Source organism: Cibotium barometz, chromosome 31 (genome assembly GCF_041138505.1).
Source record: "Cibotium barometz isolate CiBa-2024 chromosome 31, ASM4113850v1, whole genome shotgun sequence".
In the NCBI taxonomy this organism is placed as follows: domain Eukaryota; kingdom Viridiplantae; phylum Streptophyta; class Polypodiopsida; order Cyatheales; family Cibotiaceae; genus Cibotium; species Cibotium barometz.
This window is the reverse complement of record NC_141076.1, coordinates 49502554-49522667: the sequence shown is the minus strand read 5'-3', so window position 1 is coordinate 49522667 and position 20114 is coordinate 49502554. Positions and strand designations below refer to the sequence as shown.

General features: G+C 39.6%; 1 protein-coding gene across 1 annotated transcript; it reads right to left on the bottom strand.

Annotated features, from left to right (window-relative positions):
* Positions 1-6265: 6265 nt before the first annotated feature.
* On the bottom strand, positions 6266-6652 carry LOC147620978 (uncharacterized). Its single transcript, XM_086825370.1, has one exon. The coding sequence runs from the start codon at positions 6650-6652 to the stop codon at positions 6266-6268; it is 387 nt and encodes a 128-aa protein (XP_086681496.1).
* Positions 6653-20114: the final 13462 nt, after the last annotated feature.

Here is a 20114-nt window from a genome sequence, read left to right as displayed (position 1 = left end):
GTTATGTGTGCATATACTAGGAGGCTAACCCACATTAGGCTTGTGAGCATGAGAGCATGGGAACAAGCTCTAGTGGAGCATGGGTTAGGACTAACCTTAAGGGTTAAGGTTAGGGTCAGGCATCCAAGGGTCACACATGGGAAATGGAAAGTCAAGAGTCACTTGAGGACCCTCCTATATAATAGGGGCATGGGGCTAACTCAAGGGAGGCTTGGGGGCTTGGAGGCTTATGCTATGGTCTCTTATGTAGAGTCCATATCTACTCATCTACCATTTCACACTATAGCTACATGCTATTGGATTGGAGTTATACCTCTTGATGGTATGGGACATCAAGGTAGAGGTATGATGTATTTCATTTATAATTCATGTGTGCATCCCTTGGGCTCAGAGGTGGTTGGGTGGTTGAGTTTATTCCTGATTTATGCATGTTTATACATAGCACGGTGTATGCATAAATAGGTGGACTTAATACCTATGTCCGGGACACAGCTAGTACACTTATAGTAACCATCTAATACCAAGCAAAAAGTGGGTTGTTTAAAAAAAGAAAAAGAAAAAGAACCGTTTTTCGGTTATGGTCAACCACTCCCCACGTCCTCTCTCTCTCTCTCTTTCTCTCTCTCTCTCTGCAGTGAACAAGCTTCCATGGCGACTTCATGTCTGTGTGTGTGTCTTCTTGTGATTGATGGGTAAGGCTTACCCTCTATAGAAGAATCTCTCTCTCTCTCTCTCTCTCTCTCTCTCTCTCTCTCTTTGCCGCCGTGAACAACCTTCGATGGTGACTTCATATGTGTGTGTGTGTGTGTCTTTTGTGATTGATGGTGGTAAGCCTTCCGAGTCTATAAAAGAATCTCTCTCTCTCTCTCTCTCTCTCTCTCTCTCTCTCTCTCTCTCTCTCTCTCTGCTTTGAACAAGCCTCCACAGCGACTTCACGTCTGTGTGTGTTTTTGCATTGCAGGTTTCCTGGATTTCTTAACATTATATTAGCATCTGAGGGTCTATCTGACTCTCTTAACAGCCTCATACTATCCACAAAGTGAGCACATTCGACTTGTTGAATTGATCAAAAGGAGTTTTTTCAACATGGAAATAGTTCCAATTGCACAAGTAGAAGATGTTCAAAGCAGCTTATGTACATGTGCTGGCTCCTTCAAGTGTGCACCATGCAAATCAAAATTAATCAGGGAGTACGAAACAGGCCGTAAGCATGCTTATCGTGAGGAGTTAAAGTCAAGGAAGTCACCAGTGAAACAAGTCAGGCTCAGCATCACAAAAAGAAGATGATTACTTCAAAAGTGATTAAGTGTTTCATGGAATACACATAGGGTCTGGACAATAAAGCAAAGGGTGAGATCGTCACAAGTATACTCAACCATAGAGCTTTAAGAGATGTACAATTTAATTGTACATCTCTTAATTGTCACAAAGCTAAGAAATCCACACAGGATCATAAGTTCTTGCTCCATGGATTACACAATACCCTCAAGGCTGCCACCAAAAGACCAAAAAGCTCTAGGGAATTGTTTGTTAAACGGGCAAGTATCATGATGGTTATGAATTCCACAAGTAGAAAACCAAATATAGCAGCTGCATCAAGGCTACTTGGAGTTCATCGAAGGAATTTTTATGCAGCTAGATCTCAAATGAAGCAGCATGACTCACAGCTGCCATTGCATTTGTGTGAGCGACAACGACAACATAGAAGTATAATCACAGAGGAAGTGAAAGATTTAGTCATTGCATATTGGATAAATAATACACGTGTCGCCGAACAAAAAGGATGTATGTCAAAAGCGTGTTGGACGAAAGCTGTATGAGAAGCATTCGGTGCATCTGCTTGAACAACCTCAGGTTTGTCTTCCTTGTTATACCATACTTTTTAAATGTCCCTAATTACCTCTTGGTTGTACATTGGTCGGTAGTGCAGGGCTGAAGTTAGGCACCAGCTTCATAGTATGTAATACTAGTCTACCATGGTATACCCTTGTAGATAAATAGCTACCACTTTCAATTACAGTTTCATCCTCGTAAAGGTGGCTAGCAAAGGAAGCCACCAAGGTGGTGGTAGGCTGTGGTGGTAGGCTCACAGATTGGTAGCAAAGGTTTTGCTCAACCTGATATGTTATTAGGCCGGCAGCTAGAAGCATCAGGTTAGGATTTCTGTCATACCAATGAACTCCAAGCCTGGGAGCTGATAAGAGTGGTATCTTCATGGTAGGTACTATGATAAGAGTGGTGGCTCCCAGGCTTGGAGCTCAGTTACCAAGCTTGGAGCTCATAGGCATGAGGCTGGGAGTGATTCAGGTGGTATCTTAATGATAGGTACTATGCTAAGAGTGGTGGTAGCCACCACTGTTAACATTGCAGCTTCTGTTCCAAACCTGGTAGTTACCTTTCTGCCCCTAAAAGCCACCATCGTCAACCTGGTAGCTTCCACTCTTAAGATGGTTGCTACCTTACCTACCTACTGGCTTTCACTCTATACAGGTAGCTACCATTGTTAACATGGCAACTATTGTTCCAAACCTCGTAGTTACCTTTCTGCCTTTAAAAGCCACCATTGTCAACCTGGTAGCTTCCCCTCTTAACATGGTTGCTACCTTACCTAGCTGGTGGCTCTCACTCTATATAAGTAGCTACCACTGTTAACATGGCAGCTACTGTTCCAAAGCTAGTAGTTACTTTTCTGTCTTTAAAAGCCTCCATTGTCAACCTGGTAGCTTCCACTCTTAACATGGTTGCTACCTTACCTAGCTGGTGGCTCTCACTCTATACAGGTAGCTACCACTGTTAGCATGGCAGCTACTGTTCCAAACCTGGTAGTTACCTTTCTGTCTTCAAAAGCCACCATTGTCAACCTGGTAGCTTCCACTCTTAACATGGTTGCGACCTTACCTAGCTGGTGGCTCTCACTCTATACAGGTAGCTACCATTGTTAACATGGTAGCTACTGTTCCAAAGCCGGTAGTTACCTTTCTATCTTTAAAAGACACTATTGTCAACCTGGTAGCTTCCACTTTTAACATGATTGCTACCTTACCTACCTTGTGGCTTTCACTCTTAATAGGTAGCTACAACTGTGTTAACATGGCAGCTACTGTTCCAAAGCTGGTAGTTACCTTTCTGTCCCTAAAAGCCACCATTGTTCACCTAGTAGCTTCCACTCTTAACATGGTTGCTACCTTATCTACCTGGTGGCGCCCACTCTAACAAAATAGCTACCACTCTTAACACGACAGCTATTGTTCCAAACCTTTAACCTAAAATCTATTGTTTATTTGTGGCATGAAAAATTTCTAAATTACCAAGTTAGTTCTAATTCTTTGACTTCTATAAGCTATATGTTGTTCATAGGTTGATTTATTGCAGGTAGAATTCTTTCTTGCTTTCAAACAGTCATCCAGAGGTACAGATTCACTAAAGAGCATTTGAAAAGCTGAAGCCTTATTTTGTATGCAAGCTTCGAGATCGGTACACTTGTTGTTACATCACACATGTCTAGATGTCATTCTTACGAGATGCTATCAACCATTTACGCCAAGCTAGTCCAGGTGTGCATGGAAAAGAGTGTATATGTCAATGTAACATTTGTGGTGTTGGAGAAAAATGCACAGCTCACTCACAAACTTACTCAAGCCTTACAAATTTGTGGGAATCAGTATTGTGTTTAAAGCCTAGCAATTCAGACTTGTTTGCTTTGAAGTGTTTGATGGGAGAGTGTCCATCTTGTGGACCCTCAAAGAAGCTATTGATGTGTCCTATGGAGGAATCAAGTAGCGTACGCACAATAAAGGTAGCGTACGCACAATAAAGGTGAAGATTTTTGAAGACGTTCAAGTTGGTGAAACAGATTCTGGCAAGAAAAAGAAAAGAAAAGTTCTCCCACAAGGAGATGCAACCTAGGGAACTATTTGACCTCTTTAGGGATCACTTACAAAAGTTCATAAAGCACAACTTTATCTACAGATGGCAAGTTGAGCAATTTAAAGAGTGTTTACGTGTATTTCCTGAACGATGTGGTTGTTTCAGTTGTAGACTTTGCTGAAAATTATACATTCAAAGAACAAAATGAGATTCAATCAATGCATTGGTTTTCTTGCCAAGTTACAATATTTGTCCATATCACATATGTGGAGATTACAAGAAGTCTTCAAAAGTATTATCATTTTTACATTTCTGATGATAAAACTCATGATACTCTTTTTGTTCAACATTGCTTCATGCTCCATCATGGATGGTTGAAAGAGCTAGGCTTATCCCTCACATGGGTGTGGCCAGATGGGGCAGCTTCGCATTTTAAGGCAAAGAGGCCTTTCTACTTTGTTGCCCGGTATGGGACTCTCACAGGGTTAAAGATGACACATCATTTCTCGGGATCTGGTCATGGGAAGGGTGAACATGATGGTGCAAGTGCTGTTATCAAAAGACATTTGACTCAAGAGCAGCTTAAGCTAGACTGTAGAAAATTACAATGTGCACAGGATGTGGTTGCCTTTTGAAGAGAACCATGTGTGATGGGGCTGCTGCCACATATGCATCCAAAGTAAGAGCAGTTACCAGGGTGTTTTGGGAAGTTAAGGACGACGACATGGATAGAAGCAAGAAGTGGGACTGTAAATTTGTGGATGGTGCTCGTGGGATACATTGTGTCTCTCAGGTTACTCTTTAACAAATGGAAAAGCTCTCAGATGCAGGCAGCTATCATGCTTTTGCAATTCTTGTATGCAAGGCCTTTGGAGGAGATGCTCTAGGAAGTCACATGTCAAGAAGTGGGAGTATGTTACCCTTGAACCTTCAGAAGATGTCAGAGATGCTAATGAAGTTGAAGATTTTGCATACGAAGGACACCATGATGCTTTGAGTGATGCACTTTGCATTGGTGATAATTTTGTTGTCATAGCTCCTCATGACAATGAGGAGCTTGCAGATTTTTATGTCTTGAAATGCACAGCTCAGAAGCAAAAATCTGATACTAAGCTAACAGCTGGGGGAATGTTTGCCTTGCTGGTTCATTTGTTGTCAAGGGAATATGGTACAAACAAGCGAAAGGAAATCCCTATGAGTATAAGCTATTACGGCGTAAGCCTGAAGCTATTTTGCCATCCCACCTTGTAAGATCCATCAAGTTCCCAATGGAAAAGGTTCAAGGACATGGGATAAGATTTTTGATTTCCCCAGAAGCATATGAGGCTATTTACAATAGCACTCCCTTTGATGTATAGCTTGCTGAAAATAATTCAAGCTGTTTCTTTTGGACATACTTGTTTTTTTTTGGATCCTCGTCTACTCATGCTGATCTCTTGCAGGCAAGGGTCACCAAGAGCCACACCAGGCCTGTGGGCATCTGTGAATGATAATTAAACTTTCTTGATCTTTCTTAGGGATGCTCAAATTGTGGTACATGGTAAATCTTACTAGGCACATTCCATACATGCCAAGGTATTCTTTTACACTATGGGTCTTATGATGTGGCATGACCATATTGCTCAAGATGCACAATTAATGAGCTTCTAAAGTATACCACTATGCCAGTACCTAGCAGGAGGACCTTGGTAGCACTTCGTAGTAGGCTACAAGCACCTAGGTAGCACCAAGATAGCAGAAGACAGTGATATGGTATCAAGCAGGTAGTAGTATGGTAGCACCTGCATACTAGCCTGGCAGCACCTGCTGGGAATAAACCAAGCATCTGCATACTAACCTAGCAGCATCTGGAAATAAATCTATCACCCACAGTATACCAGCACCTAGCAGCAGGAACTTGGTAGCACTTGGTAGTAGCATGCAAGCACCTAGGTAGCACCAAGGTAGCAGTCTACAGATTATACTAGTGTTTCAAATTTAGTAGTGCAAAACATTATAGCAGAAATTGAAAAACTTTACATTATACCAGTGTTTCAAATTTAGACTAAATGATACCTGTAATCAAGACAATAATTTATATATCCAGTCTACAGCTTTGCAAGAGTGCAAAAACGGCCATCGCATTATGTCAGTTAGAACACTTCTACAACATATACAAGGTTCCAAAGTGGACTCCATAATAAAAATTATATTTAGTTTGTTGGAAACAAAATGGGCTGATCTCACAAGTCTCGCTATACTAAAGTTTGTTCATATGTTCGTACATCCACCTCCTTCGCACAGCTATGCTGTCATCATCTTTCATGATTGGTAGCGACGTATCTATAGTATAGTCGAGGCCATTCTCGACACCAAGCCATGTATCAAGCCAGCCTCTGAGGACTGTCGTAAGATAAGCCTACATTTCCCCAGGGTCTTGATCTTCCATTTTCTTTACTATACATGCGGTTCCTTGAGGATTCCATAAAGTTTTGTACTCGTCGCTATCATCCACCATGATAGTGTTTATTGGTGAATACTGAGGATAAGCCTCCCAAAACACGGTCAACTTCTTATAAAACACTGGTTTCTTGGTAATTCTCTGGAACTTAGTCTCCTCTGTGCAAAACTCTTGCATAAGCATGCCTTTGAACCGGTGGACGTGAAAAGGCATAAAGCACCTCAAAATTCTGTTTGCATTGACCTTGTTAGCACAAGTCCATATAAAGACATCAAAGCGTTCCAAGCACCATTGCACAAACCTCTCAGCATCATGCTTTTTCCCTAACAGCTTCCTGCTACCCATATCTGTCACTTCAAGCATATTTCAATAGGGGGGGTTTGTGCATATCTGCAGTCAACCGTTGTGAGTAGCACTCCATTGAGATCCAAAATTAAAGCTGGCCGTAATTGAAATGAAGGGCTGGTTGGGTCCTCCCAGGCACGATATATCTTTGCATTAGGATGTCTCACACTACCACTTACAATCGATTCGATAACGTCTCTCAATTTGGTTCTCTGATTACTCTCATGCTTTTCAAACAACTCTGATGCTTTCTGATCAATAGCAATATGGGTACTTACATCACCCTCCACTGAAGCTGTGTCTTGTGCCTCATAATGCTCCTTGAACACATAGTTCGCTGCAGCATTTTTTGAGCTCTAAGAGCTATCCTCTTCAGTCCCACATTCACCTTTTACCTCACTTTTCCCCTCAAATGCAACATAAAAACTAACATCCTGTGCTTTAATCTGTCTTAGCATGTCAGCAGCATTGTCTACAGGAACACCACAATCTTGTGTTTTTCTTGCATTCTGTACTATGGCTGCAAGGCATGATGTCTGGACAAAACAAATCGAATATGACCAGTCCACTCTCAGGGAACCACGCTCCATGTGAGCAACTAGGAAGATTTCACCTCCTGTTAGAGTATTACATATCTAACAAAAAAGAAAGAAAGAAAGAAAGAAAGATAAAGACCTACCAAAACAAAGAACAATCCAACTTGGTAACTCTTAGACTTGCCCACCACTAAGCCAGAGTAACTCCGCCTACGTATCTTCACTAGCCCACATCCAGTAATAATGCTCTCTGATGGCAACATTGTCAGCCACAATGAGAGCTCGTCCCCCTGCTATAGCCACGTCTCTTTGTTTTCTCAACAAACTTAATTAGGGTTTCTTGACACAGAGAAACCAAGAGAAAGAAGAAGCAACAAGCAAGCAGGCAAGCGCCATAGCCAAAAGCCCTCCATTACAACCTTCTTTCACCAGCTTCATTTTTTACTCTCGTAAACATACAAAATCGGAATCCTTTCCAGCTTCTTCTCCCAAAATAATATCTCACCATGGAGCAGCTTGTGAATTTCGTGCGTCGTCCTCCCACAGACGCTCAGGTGGCGTATTTTCTCTTTGATGAGGTGGTAATGCTCTGATGGTGTAGGTAGCCGTGCTGGTGGGGGCGCACTGCACAAAAGCAGCGATGATAGATTTTTTGAGGGTGGCACTGCACACCTAGGCAGAGCAGCATCGAACTGCTATGGGCAGTGCAATGAGGCTGGGCACAGGAGGTGTGACCAGCTCTACAAAGCAGAACATGCGGAGCTGGCCGGTGATTCTTCTGTGGCCTGCGTAGGGGCAATGAAGTGGGCACTGTAGAAGTGGAGCAAAGGCGGCGCGACTGGGTGGCATAGCCCAAAAAGGGAGAGCACTATATGCAATAGTTTTGACCAACATTTAGATTGCAGGCCTATGCACAACCATTCTCATACGTTCTTGAACACAACAAAAATGTTTGCTTGCTTCTGCTACACAAGAAAATTGTCTGCTACACAAAAATGTTTGCTTGCTTCTACTACACAAGAAAAAACGCATGTGGGTGTGTGTATGTGAGAGAGAGAGAGAGAGAGAGAGAGAGAGAGAGAGAGAGAGAGAGAAAGACATATCATGTGTGTGTCTGACAGAGAGAGGGAAAGAAGAGGAAAGAGAGGGGGATAGAGAGAGATAGATGAGAGAGAGATATAGCTCTAAAAGAGAGAGAGAGAGAGAGAGAGAGAGAGAGTCCAATCACCTTTGTGTCTGTGTGTGTGAGAGAGAGAAGATAGAGAAAAAATGATGTAAGACGAACCTTCTTACCTGGTTAGAGAGAGAGATAGAGAGAGAGCCCAATCGCCTTTGTGTCTTTGTGTGTGTGAGAGAGAAGAGAGACAAAAAATGATGCAAGACGACCTTCTTACTTGGTTGGAAACCCAAGTCCTTGAGCTGGCAAGGAGAAGCTTGTAGGTAGAGGGCAACTACCCTCCTCGCGCAATTGATTGTTTTTGTGAGAGGTACATAAGAGAGGGAATTGATTGTTTTTGCTGTGAGAGGTACATAAGAGAGGAAATTGTATAAGAATGTAGGTGATTTTGAATGGGATGTGAAAGATTCAAATGATACATATACATGTGTACAAAGGACAACAAATAACACCTAAGAATGGTTTTTTTAGGTGGGGCTTTCATGAAGAGATATGCATGGGTAATCAATATAGACTCTTGCATGGTGAATAAAAACCACCACTTCAGTTTGACCCAAAAGTATAGTACTCCAATTACTAATAATATATACACGCTACCATGCATCCACCCTATTGGTCCTTTTTGTATCTTGGCTGTATCACTGGCATAGGCTAGACCTTTGTTTTGGGTATCCAGATTTTGTTTTCCCTTATAGTGACCTTGTATCTTGAGAATTCCTTTTAGCACCCACCATTTGTCACTACCATTATGGAAACCTTGGTAGTGCAGAGAACTGGTGAGCTCATGCACCCATGGTTCTGATTTTGCATGGTTCTACAAATGTTAGCAATATGGGTGTTAGTTGGGTTAGTTCTTGGAGAGGCTAGTTGTGTCGGAGGGTACTTGATGGCGATGATTGATTTGGCATGGGCAAGGATTTTGATGGACCTTTGTTACTTTTTCTTACTATCAAGTAAAGTATAGGACTCTATTTGGAGTGGTATGGTTAGAGTACGGGCCTCTATTTAAGTGGCATGGTTGGAGTATGGGTTTCCTTTGGGGACGTGATTGGGAGAATGGTTATTTGGTGTTGAGGTTTTGTAGAGCATGGGATCCTCTTCTATCATCAGAAGAGTTACCTATCCCAAGCCTAGTTTCAAGGTAGTGGTTTTTCTTGATGAGTCCTAGTCTATTTAGCATTGATTGTGTCCTAGTCTATTTAGCATTGATTGTGTCCCATCCATCCTCTTAACACTTCTTTATTGGGAGAAACACCATATTCGAGAATTTGGGAATCTCCCAATAGTTTGGGAATTCCAAATCAAAATGAATCCCGTGAATTTGGGAATTTCATTAATTTGGAACCTTGAATATTGGTGAAGTATATTTATTGTATATGTAGAAGATATTGATAAAATCTTAAATAGGTGGTGTTAATAAACACCTTATCTTTGGCAACCTCTCCAGCATGGAAGTCTTTAGCCCAATGATTCTTGTAGATTGGCTTTAGCCTTCAAGACAACCTTTGGAGGGATTTTATTTTTTTTGGGAACTTTGGTAGCTTTTGTTATCCAAGAGAAAACAATTGTATCCACTCTCTCCCAACGTTGAGGGTCTTTCTTGTTGCACATCCAGTATTTATCCCAGTAATTCTGATATACCTCCTCATCTGTAGCATTTTGTCGACCACAAACTGGTGCCCGATATTCTATACAGATCTTTTGATAGTTGCTTGATTTTTTATTTGTATCAACCTCACTTTGTGCAACACCAAGCCATACTGGATATATTGGATCTGAAGGTCGAACAAGTACAAAGTCGTCTTTCTTGACATCTATCATTGGTTGAAATGCATCCTTTGGTCGCTTGCTGAGAGGACCACAGTAGTGGTCATTCAACTCCTCCAAGCCAAGAAAGTCATCCACATCATCTATGTCTTGAAATAACGTATCACCTTGTGTCCTTGGCCAAAAGTCCATGAATACTCTTTCTTCTTGGACATTTGGAGCTTGAAGTGCATCAAGCATGGTTTTCCAATAATCAATCACTGGTGTTATGAACTTTGTGTACTCCGCTTCAGGACCTTGTACACTTGACCATCTTTCCCAATACTTGAGATAGTCTTTGATTCCACTTACCACCTCTTGATGATCTTTAATATACTCAGACCTGGGTAGCAAGGTTGGAAGACCCTTTGGAAGGGTAGGCTTTCCTGTTGTTGAGTCTCTTTTCCATAGTTCAATACCGCCTTCTCTTGGCAACCATTCTACTGACTTAGGATGGATCTTGTATTGCATTAGAGGTGTATCCCCTTGCATGTAGAAACGAAAGTGAAGTGGTTTTGAGTGACCAACAAGTGCATCCTTGGAGTCACATAAGTATCCTTCAATGTAACTCTTGAAGTCTGGTACATGTGTCAACAAAAAAGGAGAAGGCCTTGTTGACTGGCACAATTGAAAATGCCGCATAAGGTGAGGAAAAGTGAATGTCATGCTTGTTCTAAGCTTCTCTGAGAACTTGCTGAATATTGCATCAATGTCTTCATGTGTGTGACCCACCATGAGAAACCCAACTTGGATCATCTTGAAGGTCCCTCGTGCCATAAGCAATGATAAATATGCAAAGAGATAACGGTTTTTGTTTTCTGATCCACAATTATCTAGCTGTAGCAACAAGTTCTCTGGTAGTCGTCTAAAACCTTGTTGTCCATCCTGTAGTATTATGTCCTCCATTTGTGTAGTAGTATGAGAACCTTGTTGATGTTAGTCTAGTGCTTTCCTTGAGTTTAAAGCATTTAGCAACAAAGAGCTTGATCTTGGCATTCCATCTAGTTGTAGATCACCAGCTTCATGCCTGTCAAGTCGCTCCAAGTTCTTGAAACACAGAGACAATGAGGCAACTGTGAAGTTAGGATCATGGGGCCAAAGATCAATCGCAAAGTGCCCATATCTTCCTTCCCCATGCCCATGTGTGATCATGCCTGTCAAGGAAACTGGTAGTTGAGTGGATTTATCTGTCTCTTTTGATCGAACTCTCAACCTCGGGATAGCTGTCTTTTGTTGGTCCATCTTGTCATGTATGATGCACAAGTTCTTTTCAGGATTTAGCACTGATGCTAGACGCCATCCATAGTATATGTTTCGATAACTTTGTTGTTGCAGCATGTGACTTCGATGCTTCCTCAATAGTATGTTGCGTTCTTCAAGGCATTTGGTTGCTGCAAGTTGTTCTTTGATCTCTAAGCAGACACTACATTTGGAGAACTCGCTTGTCTTTGCTAAGGTGACATGCTTGAACTCTGTATTCCAAATTCGATTGAATGTGGACAAAGACATTTGCTTACATCCAATAGCATCTAATGTGGCATTCACTTCTCCCCATATGTCTATTTGCTTATAAACATCTGGGATGACCAATTGTGTCTCTCTGGAACCATCCTGCATGGTTCTACTTTTATGTGGCATTTGCTCTGCATTCTTCTCAATAAAGTCTCTCAAGATTGCCCTGCCCATTTGTGTGTGATCCCAAGCTGCTCTAATTGCTCCTTTATTGCCATGCATTGCCCTCCTTACACCATTCTCAAAATGCAACCTATACCTATAGAAAGATGTTTTGGGGATGCCATGCATCCCATACCATGCCCTACCGCATACAACTTTCCCATTGAATATAAAACTGTATTTTCGTGTACCCATATTGTCAATGTGGCATGATGACTCCAAAACATCATAAACATAGTTGGTACGTTCTTCCAAACGTAACCCCCCAGAAGTGCCTCCGCAATTGGTGTACTGCATCTCTATCAGTATATTGAGACAACACTTTGCAGGACAACAATCAATTGTAGCAACAAGTAAAACTGATTCCATTGAGGTTCTCAAGTTCGAAGCTTTGAGAGCAAGTAAAACTGATTCCATTGAGGTTCTCAAGTTCGAAGCTTTGAGAGCAAGAATTCTAGGCCTTCTATTGGTCATACAATATGATCTCTTCTGTAAGAAAATGGATTTTGAACCTGAAATAAAGTCCTCAGTTTCCTCACACACATCTTTTATGCTCTCATTTGGAGATGTGAAAGCTTGTGTTTCTTGTTCATGTAGCAGTGGTGTACCATCATCAAAGGTGACCTGTTTGATAGGCCACCTAACCAAATTGACGCACTGAAGCATGTCACATGTGTCTGTCCCTGTAGTTGGATGAAGGATCTGATCTACCACCACACCCACATCTTTTTCTCCTAATAGATCAAAGTTAATCACATCATATGGAAATGTTAAGAGAATAATCCCTGTTCCAAAGTACTTCTCATTGCCTTCTGTCCAGAGCATCACTTTACGCTCTTTCCAACTTTCACGGATACTTGGAGTGTCCTCATCTCCAACAGCCTTAAAATCATTAGAAGGTGGCACCGCATGATCATCATCAACAATCATGACGGCACCTGTACAACCACCACATCTTTCTTTTCCCACTTTACAAAACTACCCACTGCCTGAATGACCTTTGTTACATTGTTGTTTGGAAATGGCAAGCAAGCTACATCATTTAGGCAGTTGTCGATAGAAACTGACAAAAATCCATCTCCAAGGACTTGCCCATGGCATGTGTCAGTTGGACGTATTGCACATACTGTTCCAAGTGCAACAACATCTCGATCCATCATCAAATTGACACGATCCCCACAATGAAAGTCTTGGTGCATGTTGCCTGAGTAAGTGAAAAAATTTGAGATTTAATCATAAGTGATTGAGTGATCTTATATTCATCATAAGACATTTAATCATAAGAGATTGAGTGATCTTATATTCATCATAAGACATTTAATCATAAGAGATTGAGTGATCTTATATTCATCAAGTAATCACATAGCATTGATAATGAAAACATGCATTAATAGATGACAAGCTGAAGTATACATTGCAAAATTAGTGCAGTATTCCATTTTCCAACATCATAAGAGAGAGAATAAATTTGACCACATGGCCAAAACTTGTTTTCTCAATGAACATGGTAGTATATCCTTGATCTAGATTACTTGAGTTACTAGATAAAAAAGGTCTATGTAGTCATCATTGCTTAGTTGAAATGGATGCTTTGACCATATGGCCAAAACTTCAATAGCCTATAATATATGCACATCATATCTTACTTTAGTATAAAAAGTATTCATGGTGTGTGTGATGGTCTACATAATATTTTAGCCACATGGATAAATTCTCGCACGGCTTATCATTCTTAAGACATGGGTAGATCATCTGTTACTTTTCCATGGGAAGACAATTTATTGTGTGCTAGTGTAGAGAATGTTTTAGCCACATGATCAAATCCTATCAAAGCTTATTGTTCTTATAATATGTACAAATCATATGTTACTTTTCCATGGAAGACAGTATATTGTGTGCTAGTGTAAAGAATGTTTTAGCCACATGGTTGAATCCTCTCAAGGATTATCATTCTTAAAACATATGTAGATCATATGTTACTTTTTTGCGGAGGACACTTTATTATGTGCTAGTGTAGAGAATGTTTTAGCTACATGGTCCGATCCTCTCAAGGCTTATCATTCTTATAATATCTATAGATCATATGTTACTTTTTCATGGAAGACAATTTATTGTGAACTAGTGTAGAGAATGTTTTAGCCACATGGTTGAATCCTCTCAAGGATTATCATTCTTAAAATATACTTAGATCATATGTGACTTTTCCATGGGAAGACAATTTATGGTGTGCAAGTTTAGAGAATGTTTTAGCCACATGGTCGAATCCTCTCAAGGCTTATCGTTCTTAAAATATTTACAGGCCATATGTAACTTTTCCAAGGAAGACAATTTATTGTGTGCTAGTGTAGAGAATGTTTTAGCCGCATGGTCAAATCCTCTCAAGGTTTAATGTATTGCAGGCATAGTATGAATAAGATTTGGTTGGTGCAAAGTTTATGTCCACGTGGTAAGTAGAATAGTTATTAATATATTGGGAAGCACAAATGTTAGTGCATGCACAAGCAATAATTTTGAATGCAAAATTGAATAATCATATACCAATAGTTGGTATTATGGCCTAAATGTAGTGCACATTGTCAGTAATATACATCAAGAAGTAACTAATATGAGTTGTGTCAAATTAAAAAGTAGATTTGAAAAGAGTAGATTTATCCATATAAAGAAAAGTAAAGGTCGTGAAAATAGAATAGCAAGATATGAATCTTATTTTATATGGCATTAATATTAGAATAGCCTTGAGCAACACCTCTTGAAATATCTATGTAGACATAGGAACTCTTTTAGCAAAGCAATAAATGATGCAAAATGAGTAATTCTATGTAACTAACTTATTACTTTCTATGTTGTCTTATAAAAAAATATATCAATAAATTAATATTATATTTAATAACATAATATTTTAATATTTATTATTTAATATAATATTTAATAATATAACTTATTATCATAATATAAAATAATATTATATTATAATAGTATATTTTAGAATATAATAATATTATAATATTATTCACTATAGTGGTGGATTTCTTGGAAACTCTAAACGACATTTGAGGCACTAGTTGCTATGGGTATTGATCCCTAATGGGGGTAGGAGGCAGCACCCTTGGTGGGGGTCTGGGGGCAACGTCCCCGGCTCGGGGGGCAGCGCCCCCTGGGTGGTGGGGTTCTGGGGGCAACGCCCCCCGGTGTGGGGGTCTGGGGCAACGCCCCCAATTGGGGGTCCGGGGGGCAACCCCCCCCCCCCCCCCCCCCCCCCCCCGTGGGGGACGGGGGCAACGCCCCCAGCGGCGGGCGGGGTCCCCGGCCCCACGGTAAGACCTATGTGTGATATGAAAAAAAATCGATTGCTTAATTCTTATTACGAACTTTGATAAAAGTGATTTTTTAAAGATAATTCCATTTATTGTCAAACGTCCATTTTTTATAAACGTTCTCATTAAATGTGATATATTCTTGAGAATATATGCTTCATTAAAGAAGATATCCTTTAATGATGTGAACCTAAAAGTGATTTTTTTAAATAATTCCATTTATTGTCAAACGTCCATTTTTTATAAACGTTCTTCATTAAATGTGATATATTCTTGAGAATATATGCTTCATTAAAGAAGATATCCTTTACTGATGTGAACCTTTTCTAAGAATTTGAATTTGGCCCTCTCTTTCTATCTTCTCTCTCTACGATTTCCCTCTTCTCCTAAAAACGTACTCTTCTTCTTGCTCGCACTTTCGACCCTGGTTTTTGTTCTTGCTCTCTCTGTGATGTTTTCTCTGCATTACGCCTCACCTAAGCTCTCTAATCAAAAGATTTAGTTGTGATTAAGCAAGATTTTGACCCTTCATGTATGTTTCATCTGCATATCTACTTCTTTTCATCTTCTTGTTTCTGTCTTCACACGCTAATCAGATGCTAATCAGAAGCGACTTTGCCAGCAAGCTTCGCAACAACAACAGCCATTCACAATATTGACGCTAATCAGAACTTTGCCAGCAAGCATCGTAACCATAGCCATTTAAAGGTAGGCTCTTTGCCTCGTGCATGTTCTTTGTTTTCTTGATTTTTTGGTTCATAATACTTAATTACATAATTAATCTTTATTAGTCATAATTAGCCTAGTAAGATAAATGAGATCATATAGTACATTCATGACATAAAAATAAAAATATGGTTAACTTCACACCCAGTTTTCTTAAAATCGAGAATGTTTCTTGACTAAGAGCCTACTTGAGAAAACAAACAATGCAGAAATAAGAAAACAAGTATGAAACTAACCTTGATCAGTTTTTCAACACTCTTGTTATGGCAAAGATGCGACCTTGTCCCTTGAGAATGCTTCTGTCTTGCTGATTCTTCTTGTATGCTGCATTGACCTTGCTTGTATAAGCGTACTTCTATATACTACTTGCACATATGTGTAATCTCACTCGCTATGCAGAAAATAGTGATCTATCCATGTAGCACAATAGAGACTAATTGGACATTGTAGAATAATTCTCTGTATATGTATGCATTTCACATGAAATGACTTTTTCAAGACACACATATACTTGTGCTTACAAAAGAGGTAACAAAAATATACTTCTGGTTATATGATGCTTCAAACAAGAGTGACTGTGTGGCCAAAAGCCATGGTCAATATGAAAGCTTCTTTCTGAAATAGCCATAGGATATTGCCTTGTGGTCAAATCTTTGTACCTCAACTATTACACGTAACATGTTATGTCTCTATTGCATATCAGACTAAAATCGAATGAAAGTAAGAAAATCATGCATACTTTCAATGTCACATAATAATATGGCTAAAATCCATGGGCACCTATGTTTGATTGTTACATGGAATTATGGTTAAAATCCATGGACACCTAGGTTATTAAGATGGTTCTTTTTGTGTTCTAATTTTTTTTAATCATCTTATATCCAAGATCACTTGTACATTGAAAGGATTTAAGGAAGTTGGCCAAGTAGAGCTGTCTTCTAAGAGTAAAACCAAACATTATTAGCAAAGTTTTTACCATATGGTCAAATTCTATAGAAGACATCTCCTTCAAAAACCCATGCTACACATAGAATATAAATTATCAAATGGCCACTTTCATGACAATATGTCCACGATGAATCTATGAGATGTCTACATGAAATTTGGTATTACAAAAAAACCAAACATTGTGGCATGAGAGTGGATAAAATCCATGCTCACTTCTGTATATCCATTAGTGATCTCTAACATTAGTGCTCTCCATTGTCACAAGATTTGTTCATATGGTCAAATTGTACCTTATAATTATTACATTCAACATTTTGGACACATAGGCTTTTGCCTTGTGGTCAAATCTTTGTATCTCAATTGTTACATGTAACACATTGTCTCTCTATTTCATGTCAAACAAAATTTGAAATTATGGGAAAAAAGTAAGAAAATCATGTATTCTTTCAATGTTGCATAATAGTATGGCTAAAATCCACGAGCACCTATGTTTGATTATTGCATGGAATCATGGTTAAAATCCATGGACACCTAGGTTACTAAGATGGTTCTTTTTTTGTTCTAAAATTCTTTTTCAATCATCTTAATTACAAGATCAATTGTACATTGAAAGGCCTCAAGGAAGTTGGCCAAGTAGAGGTGTCTTCTAAGAGTAAAACTAAACAAAGCAAAGTTTTTTCCACATGGTCAAATTCTATAGAAGACATCTCTTCAAAAGCCCATGAATATGAATTATCAATTGGCCACTTCCACTATAATAGGTCCATGATGAACCTATGACCATGTCTACATGAAAATTGGCATTACAAATAAACCTTTCATTGTGTCATGAGAGTATGGATAAAATCCATGCTCACCTGTGTTTGATTGTTGCATGAAATTATAGCTAAAATCTATGAGCACCTAGCTTACAAAGATGGTTCTTTTTGTGTTCTAAAATTGTATATGGATCAAGATCACTTGTATATGGAAAAGCCTCAAGGTTAGGTAGAGATTCCTTCTCAGAGTAAAACTAGAAAGAGAAAAGTTTTTGCCATATGGTCAAATCCTATGCATGCATATTATAATCATAACACTATTGAATAAAGTTTTGGCCATGTGGTCAAAACCTAATATTTCTATACAATATCTTGCCATATGGTTAAATTCTAACTTAAACCCTTTCTATGATGATATTTGGACATACATTGGTCAAATCCTATGCATGCATATGGTAATCATAACACCATTGAGTAAAGCTTTGGCCATGTGGTCAAAACTTGAGATTTGTTTCTAATATATCTTAGGAAGGAGAATCAAATCATTGATGGAGTTAGTGGGGATTTTGTGTGGCCTTGGTTTATGGATGTTTGACAAAGAAGGAAAAAGGGCAAACAATGTCCTTTTATATGCTTCAAAGCTTGAGGATTCAACATATGATCAAGGTGGGATCATTGAGGGGTTAATGGATGGATGTGCTGGGAAGGAAGGGATCCCGTGTATTGTAGTAAAGATCAAGGGAAAGAACATTGAATACAACCTGGATCCCTTATCTTTTCAATCTACACATATAAAAGAGGATGAAGTATACTCTTTGAGAGCAATGGGGTTGGAGCCTCCCAGAGGAGATATCAGGCACACAGGACATAATAGCTACATTTGAGTCTATCAAGCATAGTGAACTTCTTTTTCCTACAAAACATGGTGTTCGACCAAAGAAGAGGACAAAGATTCAAGATGCACAAGCACAATAAATAGCTTCAAACTCTCAGGCTCTTGGTGTGAGTGTACCTCCTAACACTCCTCTAGAAAACACAAACCAATCTTCAAAGGCACAAGTAATCCAAGCAACACCTTTGGTGTCACTTGACGTCAAGGGTGTTGAAAGAACCTTTGACTTTCCAGACATGGTTAAGAAGAAGGGTAAAAAGGATGGTTCAGGATTTCACATGTTTGAAAAATACTTTCCATTTGGCTCAACCACACAGTTTCCTATTGATGTTGGTAGATGCTATGAGGCACCACCTTTATATGCCTATAGAACACTTTGTTGGGATTATGTGCAAAAGTTGACATCATCTTTTGTAAAGAATCCCATAAATCCAGCAACAGTAGCATACCTCATGCCCTTTTTGGAGGACAGTGATGTGAAGCGACCCATGCATCGTGACGAGGTGGAAGTGGATAAGCTACATTCTTACTCCTATTGGATCATATCAGGTCTTCACTCAATCCATGCGGCAAAGATCTATATCCTAAGTAGCACTCATCGATGCCTAGCAACCAAACATCTATATGCCACAAGGAATGCAAGAATCTTGGTGGACTGTCCTGCTGAAATGTGCATTGAGCTTTCTAGGATGACAAATATGGAATCCCACAATGTTATGAAGAATGGTCCTTATCTTGAGCAACTTCAACAAGTAAGGGATCAATGGATAGCATTTGGGTCTCCACCAAAACCTCAACAAGGGCTTCCAAAGGGTAGTCCTCAAAGAGTACCATGGGAGGTAATGATGTACAACCTTAGCTTGTCTTATTCAAGATGCTTTGGTGTTTTCTTTCTCATTTCATATTTTTATTTTTGATAGAGATTTATAGAATACATTGGATAAAAGTGTGCATCACGTGATTGTCATATGATAGTGAGCACACAAGAGATATTTGATGGTTGGATTACCATCATGAAGAGATACTCAAAGGGGGAGCTTTCATCTCAAGAGGATACCACCACAAAGAAGGGAAGGCAGCCTTCTCCCGCAACTTTTCGTTGCCTTATGGGTCTAAAGGATGGGGACATCCTCACATTACAAAAGGAAGTTAATGATGGAAACATCGTCTTTCTTAGAAATAAATGGGACAAAGAGGATGTTGTTGACATGGAGACAAGGGCAAAGCAAATCAAGCAAGATAGGATGCTCCATGAGGAGCTAGTTTCTCTCTTCGATGCCTCAACTCATGCTAGCAATAGTATGATGAAGAGTTGGGAAGATCTTGTTGCTGAATACGACATCACCAATGATGTATACACAAAGATTTTAGGTGTTTGCAGTGATTGGGTGTCAAAAAAGCTCACACGTGGGGCTGATGTAGGACCATTGCCAAATGGTGCAAAAGACATTGTGAACTTTCTTATTGTGAAGAAGCAAGATCCTCTTCATTCTTCTACTAGCTTACCTCGGCAAGTATATATTGTGGGGTGCAACCTTGAGGCATTCGATCTTATATACAATGTGTATAAAGATCCTATTACCATTGGTGTGGTTGTCCTAGAAGCAGCACATGGAGTTGGGGGCATTACA

What these genes read in the sequence shown, in the direction of transcription:
- LOC147620978 (XM_086825370.1), bottom strand. Translation starts at nt 6,652, where the DNA reads ATGGGTAGCAGGAAGCTGTTAGGGAAAAAGCATGATGCTGAGAGGTTT.